The following is a 12,780-nucleotide window of genomic DNA, read 5'->3' on the forward strand; positions in this document are numbered from 1 at the left end:
ATACATAGATTTTCACCTGACAAATGTCTGTTGAAAATAAATGGAATAGCAGATTTCAATTACGTTGCTTTTCTTCCCATTTGTTTTTATTTTTTAATACTCTTCTCTATACACGCATAGGTGCACACACAAGCACATATATTTTTCGTGCACACTTTCAAGGAATACTTTACTTCAGTGTATTATGATTTGATTTCTCTTTATATAGTTAGGGGATGTTCAATGCTTAAGATTGGTTAGAATGCAATGTAAGTGTTCAGGATTTATAAATACATTTAAGAGACATATGTTTTTTTATTCTATTTGGTAGTTTTATAAAGAATTAATATTTTCATAGCTTATATTTTTTTATGCACTTCATTTCCATTAGGTGAAGTTATATATTTTAACTGAAGAATAGGAATTATTAGTTATAGTACCGTGATTAATTAGGAAGTTAGTTGAAATGAATTTATGGACTAAATATTTAAGAATAATCAGATGCTGCATATATTATAGCCAGAACTATATTAGAAAAATAATATAAAATTTATTAGAATAGTTGGAAATTATTTCTAAGTTTTAAAATATATGGACATTCTTCACAGTCATTTGTGGAATCGTTACCTATATAATTTGATTTACAAAAATAACCATATTCATTGTATAACACATTCAGGGAAATACAAATATACTTAAGTCTGTTGGTGCTCTTCTTTGGTAGTGAGACCTCCTGTAACTTCTATTGAAGACGTGTTCTCCATTTAGGCTTAATTATTTCAATATCAGCCTATATTTTAAATGCATTTGCTTATCTGTATGTATTTATTCAAAAATTTCTGAATGATACTTTTTAAAAAATAATTTCTTAAAATATTCAGAGATGACTCATATTGAGGAAAGGGCATAAGACTTGAATCATAAGACTTGGATTAGAGTCCTAATTTTGCCATTTATCAGTTAGAGGATCTTTGGCAAGTCATTAAACTAATTGAATGTCAATTTTTTCATTGGTGAGGTAGAAATTTCTCTTGTAGCCTTAGTATAAAAATCAAATAAATTAATAAAAAAGTGCATTATAAGTTTTAAGGCACTATTTGAATTTAAAGTAATATGAAATATATTTAATATTTTATTCAGATCCTCCCCCCAGAACATGTAGGGCTTTCAAAGATGGTTTCTATACTCTGAATATTTTGTTGATGTTTTAGAAGAGTTCAAAATTGATGTGGTAATAGGTAAAATAATAAGAGCCATATGGCCATATTTTATAATAATTATTTTGCTAAGTGTCACCCTCATCCTAGTTTGTAGAGCTATTATTCTTCATAGCCTGCGCGAAGAATTATTTTTGAGGTCTCTCCAGATGTCAGAAGTAAGATAGACCTATAAATATCTTTATACACACACATAGACACACATTTTTTGCCATATGGTCATTTTCTTTTAATATAATATGTATAAAGAGTTGTATAATGCTCTTTGTTAAAGCACTACGTCAGGCATGACAATCTGAAAAGACGGAATCCAGCAGAAGGTTCTCAGTGCTTCCAGCAAGGAAATACATCATCTTGCATTTTAAGTGTACACTTCATGTTGGTTTCTGACAAACATCGGAAAGGGAAGCTTCTTTGATGTTGCCCCTGTTTCCACTTTATATTTTACTAATTTTTAAGTTTTTAAAATATTTTAGTCTTTTACAATCAATTGAGCTAGAAAGTTCAGTAGTATTCGTAGACTTCTAGTCAAATTCTATAGACATTGACTCCAGTTTTGCTTGATAACCTCTAGCAAGCACTTCAAGGTGAACCTCATGAGGTAGCCAGTTCTTTTTGGAGTTTTATTTTCAAGCAACTTTTTTACTTCCTGTCACTAAATGTTTGTTTTCCTTTCATTTCCATTCCATTCTCTAGCCCTGTTACTGATCTCTACAGCCCACAAAATAACCTAAAAGTTTTGTCACCCAGTTCAAACCCTTCATTTGAATATGGTCATTTTCTCCTTTAGACTATAGGTTCAGATTCTGGATCTTTTTGTTTCTTTCAGGAGGAAAATGTCAAAACTGTCCTGATGAACCCAAATATCGCATCCGTGCAAACCAATGAGGTGGGCTTAAAGCAAGCAGACACTGTCTACTTTCTCCCCATCACTCCTCAGTTTGTCACAGAGGTCATCAAGGCAGAACGGCCAGATGGCTTAATTCTAGGCATGGGTGGCCAGACAGCTCTGAATTGTGGTGAGTTCTTTTAAGTTTAATTGCAGAGTTGTGGCCCATGCACTCATGTGTGATATTTCTGGTTTGGCTCTATCTAACAATCATGCTCTGTGTGTTCATAAGAGCTTCTTTTCATACGCGAGGAAGCAGTTAGCAAACAGACACCTGACAATGTCATATGATAAATATTACTGGTTTAGTTCACAAAACAGCTGAGGTACAAAAAGAAACCTTTGACTTTCATGCTCTGGGGTGGCCAGGTGAGATCTCTCTGCTCCATTTCAGCATAATGCCTTTCCCTGTTGCCAGTGAAACCCTGAGAACGATTATAAATAAAACATGAGAATTATCGTTGATTAAATGCTTTGTGCTCTTACATGTTGGCCCCATGGCATTTGGGTTTCACTATATTTTCATCATAACATAGGTAAGTCTCTCTACCATCCCTTCATGCACCTGCTGAACCCAATATTCTGTGCTTTTTACATGGCTTCACATCTTTGGAACTAGATCATGAATGAGAATCTCATTAGCTAGTCAGGGTAATCAGTTGGTGAAATTATTTATGTATCAAATTTAAAAGTCTTAGCCAAAGTCAGATGGCATGTTAATGGAAACATTATTTTGATGATTTTGAACCCAGGTAGATACCCACCTCAGTGGGATTATTTAAATAAGAGGATCTCATTATAGGAATGGAACTTAGAAGGAAAGAAAATATATTAAAATCTAGAGAGGTTCACTGTATCCTACAATTTTTATTAATGAGGATAATAAAAATCATTTGGAGAAGATGATTGCATAAGTAATAATATCACCAGCAACATATTTTAATAGAATATCTTAAAAATTTCTCTTTTAATATATTTTTTTTTAAATCTTAAGCACAATTCTATTTTAGACTGTGGTGGCTTCTTGGAGTTAATTTTAAAATTTAAAAAATTTCAGGTCTCTGTTTAAAAAAGACGTAGGAATTTGAGATTTAAAAAATGATTATATCTGGTTCTGCAGGAGTGGAACTATTCAAGAGAGGTGTACTCAAGGAGTATGGGGTGAAAGTCCTGGGGACCTCAGTTGAATCCATAATGGCCACAGAAGACAGGCAGCTGTTCTCAGACAAACTAAATGAAATTAATGAAAAGATTGCTCCAAGCTTTGCAGTGGAAACGGTAAGGAATCTTTGTTCTGGAGAAACAAGGGCATTTTTTGTCTTATATTGTAGGGCGAGTGATTTGTCATGCCTAAAAATAATAGGTAAATTATCATATTTACCTGTATTTTCTTTTCTTTTTTTTTATTATTTACCTGTATTTTCTTCCAGAAATGTGTTAGTACCTCAGAGACTTTGTGTTTTAATTGCAGCATTTCATGCTGAAATATTTAGGATAGGTATTGATATTTTATGAAAAGGGAAGCAAAAGCCCAGGGACAAAATGATTTATCAGTGGTTGAAGTGCCACTGAATAGCACATCTCCTGAATTCATACAAAGAACCATGTCAACTTACAATGCCAAAGTGATCTTTACTTTCTGGGATCAGTCACTTATGTTGTATGTGCAGATGACCTGCGAATGGGAGATGATTGGATTGAACTTTTCTTGTTAGAATGGAATAAACAGTTAAACATGAAATCATCTAGAAAAAGCCATTGAATTTAATAAATCAGATTCATGACTGAGAAACTTGTAGCTTAGATGTTCAGAGAGAAAAGATTCTCTCATATTTTTGCTAATGTTTTTTCAGCTGTAGCCTGTTCCTATTGATAGGCTATTCCAAGGTACTACAATAAAGTTGACTTGCTGTATATCTGTTTTGGTCCCTGACTTTATTCCTGATTTCAGACATATAGTCAATGAAGCAAGGGTTCTGGAGGCAGCTTTTGGTGCAATTTTCCCATTGCAAAAATAGGCAGATCCTTAGGGAAAAGAGCAACTACTACCGGGATGACTAAAATGGGCTATGTATGCTTCAGAAAAGAATGCTCTCAAGTACATACTATGTTGCAGAGCTGTCAGTCAGGAAGAATCCCAGGATAGCTCTGCTGAACATTTGGAAAGCTCCTGCCATACATTTATTCTTTCATTGCCAGATTTAATTATGTCCTTGCTTCCTCAGGATGAGAAACAGGCATATGGGAAAGGTGTAATTACATTCCCATTGGTAGTGTAATAATATTCCATGACAGAAAAATATAGCCACCATATGTTGTATTCTGTAAGTTAAAAAAAAAAAATTCCAAGCTTCTGGGACTATTCTCTGTCTGAACTTGAAAAATGAAAACTCTCTTTCTATATAGTATTCCTAATAGCCTATTGCAGTAATATCACGTTCGTTTCAACAGTAGAAAACCTTGTATCATTAAGAGATGAAGACTTTTAAATTGATTTCAAAAATTCAGTATGGCTCCCATTCTCAAATTCACGATGATTATTTTAGTTTTGGCCATTGTTTCATCTTCTATATGGCAAAATAAAACTTACAACAAGAAGATAAAGGACAGCCTTTACTGTGTATTAAAAAAAAATCCTAGAATTTTACTTAAAATTTGTAAAACAGCACTTGTTTTTACCTGAATTGCTAGACTCTCTTGGTATGGTCTTTTTTGCTAGTGTGGTCAGCTTTTAAAACTTTTGAGTTTTTCTTTCTGATAGATTGAGGATGCTCTGAAAGCAGCAGACACCATTGGCTACCCAGTGATGATCCGTTCGGCCTATGCCCTGGGAGGGTTAGGCTCAGGAATCTGTCCCACTAGGGAGACCTTAATGGACCTTGGCACAAAGGTATGTATTTTCACAGACCAAATTCTTAACAACCAAGAAAACAGATTTTATATACCCTTTTAGTTACAGAAAGTTATGTAGATGAGAAATGACCTTTTCTTTGTTTTAAACCACTGTCGTGTTTTCTAAAAGTGTTGTCCAAAAGACAGGACCTTTGGAAGGGAAATGCAGTGCAGTTATTTACATTGGAACACAGCATTAACCCAAATGGTCCTAGAAAAACTGATGGTCACTCTAGTGGTGATCATTTTAATTGATGATGGTCAGTTGATGATACAAATGATTGTACTACTTGATTTCAGCGGTATAAACTCAATTCAATTTCATCTCCCTCTCCTTCAAAATCTGTTCCAAAACAGCCATTGTGCTAAAAAATATTTCAGTGATTAAAAAAATGAATAAAATGCCACATTTCCTATTATTTTTGGAAATAATTTGACATGGATGACATCTAAAATGAAAACAAAATACATTGTGTAGTTTGGCTTTACCTCCAATTCAAGTGTTTAAAATATATACAGTATAAACCTCTTAGTGTCATAAATGAGTGAGCTTTCTTCCAACTGCCACTCACTCATATAAGCAAAAATGAGATTTGAGTGTTCAAAATCTATGTTCTATCAAAATTGCTTTACCATATCACTGAAGAGGTCCTTTCTTAAGTATTAAAGAGAAAATTAAGATATGTTCCAGAAAATAAATTAGAGATTATCAAAGAAAACATGCTCCATGAAAGCAGAGGATTTTACTCACTTTTTCTTCTCACGGAATAGAACAATGCCTGATGATGTGGGGAATCAGTAATTGCTAGCTGAATGAATGAATGTGTGTGTAGCTAAGAGGCCCATGCACCTTAGGTGGTGGTTGTAGAAGTGAATCTAAAAGAATTATTATAAGGGCTACTTTGGGGAGTGCTGAGTAAATACCAAGCACAGCTTGCATCTGTCATTACTTGTAGAGTGAAACAAAATGTGGTCCTTGAATTGTTGACATAGGATTTTGAGAACAGATAAATAAAATTAATTATATTTAAACATCTATAATGACAAACTTACACGTCAATGACTTGGTGTTAGAATTTCTAAAGTTGCCAAAACAAACCAAAAAAAAAAAAGGGGGAAAATATATCAATATAAATAATTCTTGCTTCCATTCTGGAATTATGAATCATATATTTAAAGAAAAGACATATTTATAGAGGCATTTTTTCCTCTAGTATTATTAGATATTTTTAATACTAATAGTCTCATTATTACTCCCTGATAAAGTATAATTATTCTCTATTAAAAATATATTTTTACCATATAAAAAATTTGAATACTGAATTGTCTAAAAAGATTTACAATGAAAAAATTTGAAATGAAATAGTTCTTAATTATTTAAATTCCTCTAAGATAATCATAAGGCATTGAAATTTTTTTTAATCAAAAACCTAGCTTTTCCCTTGATGATAATTACTCTTATCATTAATTCCTAAACCACCCCTTATTCTCTTGAAATTATATTTAGCACCCTTAGAAGCTGCATTAACTCATGTAGGTCTCAGAGTTTGTCTTTTGTATAAAATCTTGAGACTGGAAAGAAGGAAGTTGAGGCAACAGGTAAATTTGATCTCAATTGTCCTGGTGTCAGAACATACAGCTGAATCCATTAGAATGCAGAAAACTTTCCCCAATCCGTATCCTTTGTTTCCTAGATTTCCTCTTTTAGCATGCAATCCTAATGACAAATGAATCATTATTAAATTGTTAATGCTGGCTACAGAGTTTTCTAACTACTTTGAAAACCTCATCATAGGCAGCTGTGGGGACAAATGTGTTACATTTTCAGTTGCACATGACTGTAGTGTTGACTGAGGTTAAAAAGATAATGTCGCGACACATTAAAAAAAAAACACCCAACTAACATTATTTCATTATACTGCCTGCTAATAATTTGAAAAAAATCAAAGTACTTTCCCCTGTTGCTTTTTCTTCCTTCTCACTGCCATTGCAAATCAAAAATATCCTGAGACAAAGGGGGACTTTTCTGTGTTGGATTTTCAGCCACTCAAGGTCCTAAGGTCAGAGACCGCCTCTCTCATATTTTTGGTTCAGTATTCTACACACCAGTGGGTACTCATAAATATGAAATGATAATTATACTAATTCATATCTGTTTAATCAGGCATACATGATATGTGACTCAGGGTATTTAAGCACTTAGGCGGTGATTAACCATAATAATAGTTGCATATGATTCTTCTAATTCTCAAGTTTCGCGTGCCATCTTGGCTAACTGTTTACAACCATCATTATCTCCTTTCTTCTCCTCATCAACATCAACTGACTTTTATTGTGTATGTCACTGTACAAAGCACTCTCAGCTATTTTAGAGAAAACTGGAGTCTTTAGACTTATTTTTCCATATTTATTCGCACTTATCACATTTTCTAGTTTCACAGAAGCCTTGCTGCTGAAATAATTCCATTTCCCTCTGCCTGATTGCTCAATTATTTTCTCTTTTTCCTAAATTAGTTTGATTTAATGTCATATCAGCACTTTGAATGGCAAGCCTCAATAATGTAAATCAAGCATATTCACTGCAGGATGCTATTCCTAGTACCCCACTGATTTTCTGACACATTGTGCCTTCTGGAGCATAGAGGAGGATGCAGGGTGGGCTTCAGACTTCGATACTGACCAGGATTTAGGACAGGGCATTTTGTCAAATATCCATGTTTAAACCAGTGCTTTTCCTTACTCTTTGATGTCTTTTGTCACCAATTTCCAGGCCTTTGCAATGACCAACCAGATTCTGGTGGAGAGATCAGTGACAGGGTGGAAAGAAATAGAATATGAAGTGGTCCGAGATGCTGATGACAATTGTGTCACTGTCTGTAACATGGAAAATGTTGATGCCATGGGTGTTCATACAGGTAGGTAAAGAATCTTCGGGAATTATAGTAATGCCTTCAGCTCATGCTTCTGATGATGCGTAGCAGTCTTTATTAAGTTATTTTCTTTAAATTACTATTCTTAGCTGACAGACTAGTGATAAAGTTTCACAGAAAATAGTATATCACAGTATTGAAAATAACTTCACATTCATTTTGATCTTCACAAAAACCCTGTGAAGTAAGACAGGTATTATCTTGATTTTATTTGAGGAAGAGGTCAAATGTAAGCAAGAGTGATGGCAAAATCTGTAAGACTTGGTGTTGAAAAGAAATGAGGTTAAGAAGGCTTAAATGAGAGGATGAGCATTAGTTACCAAGTGAATGAAAAAAGAGCCACAAGTAATAGAAACAGGTAAAATAAGTTTTTTTTTGGCAAATTTTATTTACTTATTTTTAATAATAATTTTTTTTATTGGTGTTCAATTTGCCAACATACAGAATAACACCCAGTGCTCATCCTGTCAAGTGCCCCCCTAAGTCCCTGCCACCCAGTCACCCCCCCCTTCCACCACCCCTAGTTCGTTTCCCAGAGTTAGGAGTCTCTCATGTTCTGTCTCCCTAAAATAAGTTTTTTAGCAAGAGAAACTAATTAGATAAGAGGGCAAAAATGATGACTTAGGATTTAGAAATACTAAGTTTGAGGCATGGGTGGAATTCTCAAGAAGAGGGTTGGTAATAGGGAGCTGGAATTCAAGAAAAGAAAATACAAATAAAGATGCTGATACAAAGTCATTGGGAGTCATTGGTGTGAAGGACATAATTGAAACTGGAAGCATAGGCTAAGTATTCAAGGGCATGGGCATAGAAAGACAGTAGGGTCAAGGACTGAACTTGGGAACTGTTTAGATTTACAGGACAGGAGAAAGAGGAAGGGTTAGTGTTGAAGATGAAGAGAGAAGTGATAGGAAGAAAACCAGAATGGTACACTACCAAGTAAGCCAATACAAGAAAATATTTTGTAAAACAGCTTTGGTTTTGGCCAAATCAAATGATGCGAAAGGTCAAGAATTAGGATTTTCATGTGGGTTTTTGGAGGTTCAAGAGGACATTTCGATGCAAGGTTGGTTATGGAAGCCATATTGAAAAGAATTATATGGCAATAAGGAATACACAGAAATGGGAAACTTTCACGAAGTGTAGTCATGTAAAGAATAAGAGAGATGTTCTTGTGACTGAGGAGGAGCTCTTCTTGAGCCAGTAGAAATCTGAGCATGTTTGTAGGCAGAAGGAATGGTGACTAAAGATTAAGAGATTGAAGACATAGGGCAGTAATTAGAGAGGAGTAAGACAATGGGAAAGGATGAGATGTGGAAAACAGAGGGATGAGGCAGTCTGGGTGAAGAGGAGATCAGAGTTTGTAGAAGGGAAAACTTGACAGAGAGAGAGAGAGAGATTTTGAAATGAAGAGCAGGGAAATTGAAGAAGTTAGTGTCGATCTGGTAAGTGGATGACTGAGGCCTTGATAGCTAGGTGAACTTGGGAAAGTGTAGAGGGGTTTTTGTCAGTAATGTGTCAGAGTAGTACAGACAAAACAAGAATCAGTTTCTGATGTGCCTTATATGTATTGCCTTGAGACAGTTATTTTCCCAACAAACCCTTAGACTAATCATGTATCACACAAATCAAGTCACTAAGATGAGTTATTTAGATATGCTACCAAATGACAAGTGTTGCTTGGATGTACAGGTGATTCAGTTGTCGTGGCCCCTGCCCAGACCCTGTCCAATGCGGAGTTTCAGATGTTGAGACGTACTTCAATCAATGTTGTTCGCCACTTGGGCATTGTGGGTGAATGCAACATTCAGTTTGCCCTTCATCCTACCTCAATGGAATATTGCATCATCGAAGTGAATGCCAGATTGTCCCGAAGCTCTGCCCTGGCCTCAAAGGCCACTGGGTAAGATCAGACTGATTGGCCATGTGTTTGCAGATTCTTTACAGATAGTTTTGGAAAACTGACAGCTAGTGGAAGACTGAGCTGCATTTACAAGCTATAGTCCCCATTTCTGTATGCTGGCTGCAGATCATTTAGGACCCTAAGGACATGGTTATTAATGAGCTTGCTGCCAGATTGAGGCAAATGATATTGCTAGCTGGCTTTGTTTGCTGGCTAATCATAAACTAATCAAAATCTGGGTGGTCAAAGCAGGCTGCAAAAAAAAAAAATCTGCTTCCTAATTGCACTTTGCAGATACTGTTAAAAAGTGAAAACTAATTCTCAATTTCAGTCCTCAACTGGTCTCTTCAGGTATATAGTAAATGACAGGCAAATTGTATAGTTGACTTGATTCAAGCATTTAGTAAATTATTTTATTTTAGCCAAACTCCACAGGACCAAACATTGTAGGGTTTTTCTATTGATAAATGTTGCAACCAGATGAATGAATTTGCAGGTCATTTAAAAACTGCTAGCAAGCATAATTGGAGGGAACATTAACTAGTACCTTTTGTTTCTATTAATATACTAAGCATATGGCATTTAAATTACATGGCATTTAAATGAGCAGAATAATTGCCTGTAAGGATTTTTTTGTTTAATACAGCTATGTGGTACTGCATGGAGTGGCAGTGAAATGTTGCCCTAAGCAAGAGTCAGGAGACCTGAGCTCTCTTTCCAATTCTCCTGTTGACTTTTGACGCATCACTTACTGTCTCAATCAGTTTCCTCATCTGTCAGATGGGGGAGAAGTATTAAAAGACTCACATGTAATTCTACAGTTCCATGCATTATTTTCTCAAATATAATTACCAAAACTATCCAGTCAAGTTCCTAGAGTGTTAGTTTTGTAAGGAGTCTCAAGCTCAAAAATAATTTGGAGAAAAAGCAAGGACCCACGCTTGCAATGTTTTCTGACCATTGCATGCCCTGCAGTACCAGCTAACTTCATGGTCTTCCTAGGTGCAGATGCTTATATATATTTTCAAAAGAATATATTGCAGATTCTCATCTTTGTGGAGGCTCTACACAAGTGAGCATTTTATCAAGGAAGTCATTGATTCAGTCATTAATCCCAATTAAAGAGGTGAAAGTTGGCAGTTGTAGCACTGAATGTCAGGCATAGAGAGTGAATTCTTTCATGATCCATGCCTCTCTATTTTATCATCACTCATGTTATTTTATAAGTGGCTATTAAATCTTCATACAGAACAGAGAACCAGATGTGTTTTATACCCTGATGTGTAATAATACCAGAATTTCTAAGAAAGACCACTTTATGTTTTGGGCTGTTTTTAATGCTCATTGCTGAAAGGAAAAAAAAAGTATCTCCTCCTTTATAGCTACCCACTGGCATTCATTGCTGCAAAGATTGCCCTAGGAATCCCACTTCCAGAAATCAAGAATGTTGTATCAGGGAAGACATCAGCCTGCTTTGAACCTAGTCTGGATTACATGGTTACCAAGATTCCTCGCTGGGATCTTGATCGTTTCCATGGAACGTCTAGCCGAATTGGCAGCTCTATGAAAAGTGTGGGAGAGGTGAGTCCTTGGTTTATTTCCCTATTTATTCTTGTTCTCAGTTATTTTGTCAAATCTTTAACATCCTTGAAACTCTTAAGGTTGCCTGGATACTGGGTTCTTGATTGGAGGACATATGGGAATGTTATTTCCTCCTTGGTGTTTCAACATTTCTCTGACTGTTAACATAAGACGTTTGTTACATGACCATTTCATGGATCTTAAAAGCTTCTATTTAAAAGGAGAGGCCTGGGACACTTGGGTGGCTCAGCAATTGAGGCTTTGCCTTTGTTTGGCTCAGGGTGTGATCCCGGGGTCCAGGATTGAGTCCCACATCAGGCTCCTTGTGGGGAGCCTGCTTCTCCCTTGTCCTGTGTCTCTGCCTCTCTCTGGTGTCTCTCATGAATAAATAAATACAATCTTTAAAAAAATTAAATGAGAGGCCATATATGTGGATGTAGAATATATTTGCATATATGAAAACCATATTCTCATATATAACTGAATTATAATGTGTTTTATAAACAAATCTAGAAAATAACATGATATAAAATGGTATACGGAAAAGACCACTGAACTAAGGTTAAGAATTCAATTTTAATCTATTCACACAGATTGTGACTTTACCCTCATTGGACCTCACTTTCTACATCTCTAAAAGAAAGGGGCTAGACTAGAAGATTTTCTCTCATGTGCCATCTAGCTCTAAAGTTTGAAACTGAGAAGAGCAAAATGGGCTATGAAGCCCTCTTTCATTATTCTGAAATGGTCTAAGCTTTGAGGACCTTAGATTTTTCATAATGTCCTTTTTATACTATTTGAAAATAAAATTAGCATTTGATTATTCCATCTTTCAAAGATGCAGTGCTCCTCTGTGCAGAAGGAAAGAAAGGAATTCAGACCCCAGTCTCTAATGGTCACTCTCTTCCCTCCCCCACCAATGGGTTTATTTCTTCCTGCATCCAGTTGGCTTGGCATAAGTGGAGAGAAGATGAGCCTTGGAACCAAATGAGCTTGGATTTTACTCTTGTTCCTCTAATTAACGACATTCATGCAAGACACTGGTCTTCAGGTTTTCCATCTGAAAATTAGAGATGATAATATCTACCTTGTGGGATTTTTATAAGGTTTAGGGTTACTACATGTAAATATTCAGTAATGTCTTTTAGATTCATAAGGAATCTCCAATAAATGTATTTTGCCAGTACTGTTGTCATTGTTTATGAGGATTTTTAATTACCAGCAGTACGTGTGAATCTCCATCCCTATCAATTAATTGATCTATTATCTACTTTATTTTATCTCATCCCTGTCTATATATGGCCAACGTCGGAGCTCTTGGTCTATGCCTAGATATCGAAGCTGGTTAGATTACAGAGCAAAGAACTATTTATGACATATTGTTCTATA

The 12,780-nt window shown here is 35.4% G+C and overlaps 1 protein-coding gene across 1 annotated transcript in view; it reads left to right on the top strand.

Annotated features, from left to right (window-relative positions):
- Window positions 1-12,780, top strand: part of CPS1 (carbamoyl-phosphate synthase 1) — a 122,219-nt gene that overhangs the window by 43,299 nt on the left and 66,140 nt on the right. The window contains exons 13-18 of the mRNA XM_055345190.1: window positions 2,026-2,215; window positions 3,206-3,363; window positions 4,847-4,975; window positions 7,748-7,892; window positions 9,600-9,810; window positions 11,193-11,391. Coding sequence (XP_055201165.1) covers window positions 2,026-2,215; window positions 3,206-3,363; window positions 4,847-4,975; window positions 7,748-7,892; window positions 9,600-9,810; window positions 11,193-11,391 — 1,032 coding nt within the window. The remainder of the gene's footprint in view (window positions 1-2,025; window positions 2,216-3,205; window positions 3,364-4,846; window positions 4,976-7,747; window positions 7,893-9,599; window positions 9,811-11,192; window positions 11,392-12,780) is intronic.

The sequence above is a fragment of the Nyctereutes procyonoides genome, unplaced genomic scaffold, assembly GCF_905146905.1.
Source record: "Nyctereutes procyonoides isolate TBG_1078 unplaced genomic scaffold, NYPRO_anot_genome, whole genome shotgun sequence".
In the NCBI taxonomy this organism is placed as follows: domain Eukaryota; kingdom Metazoa; phylum Chordata; class Mammalia; order Carnivora; family Canidae; genus Nyctereutes; species Nyctereutes procyonoides.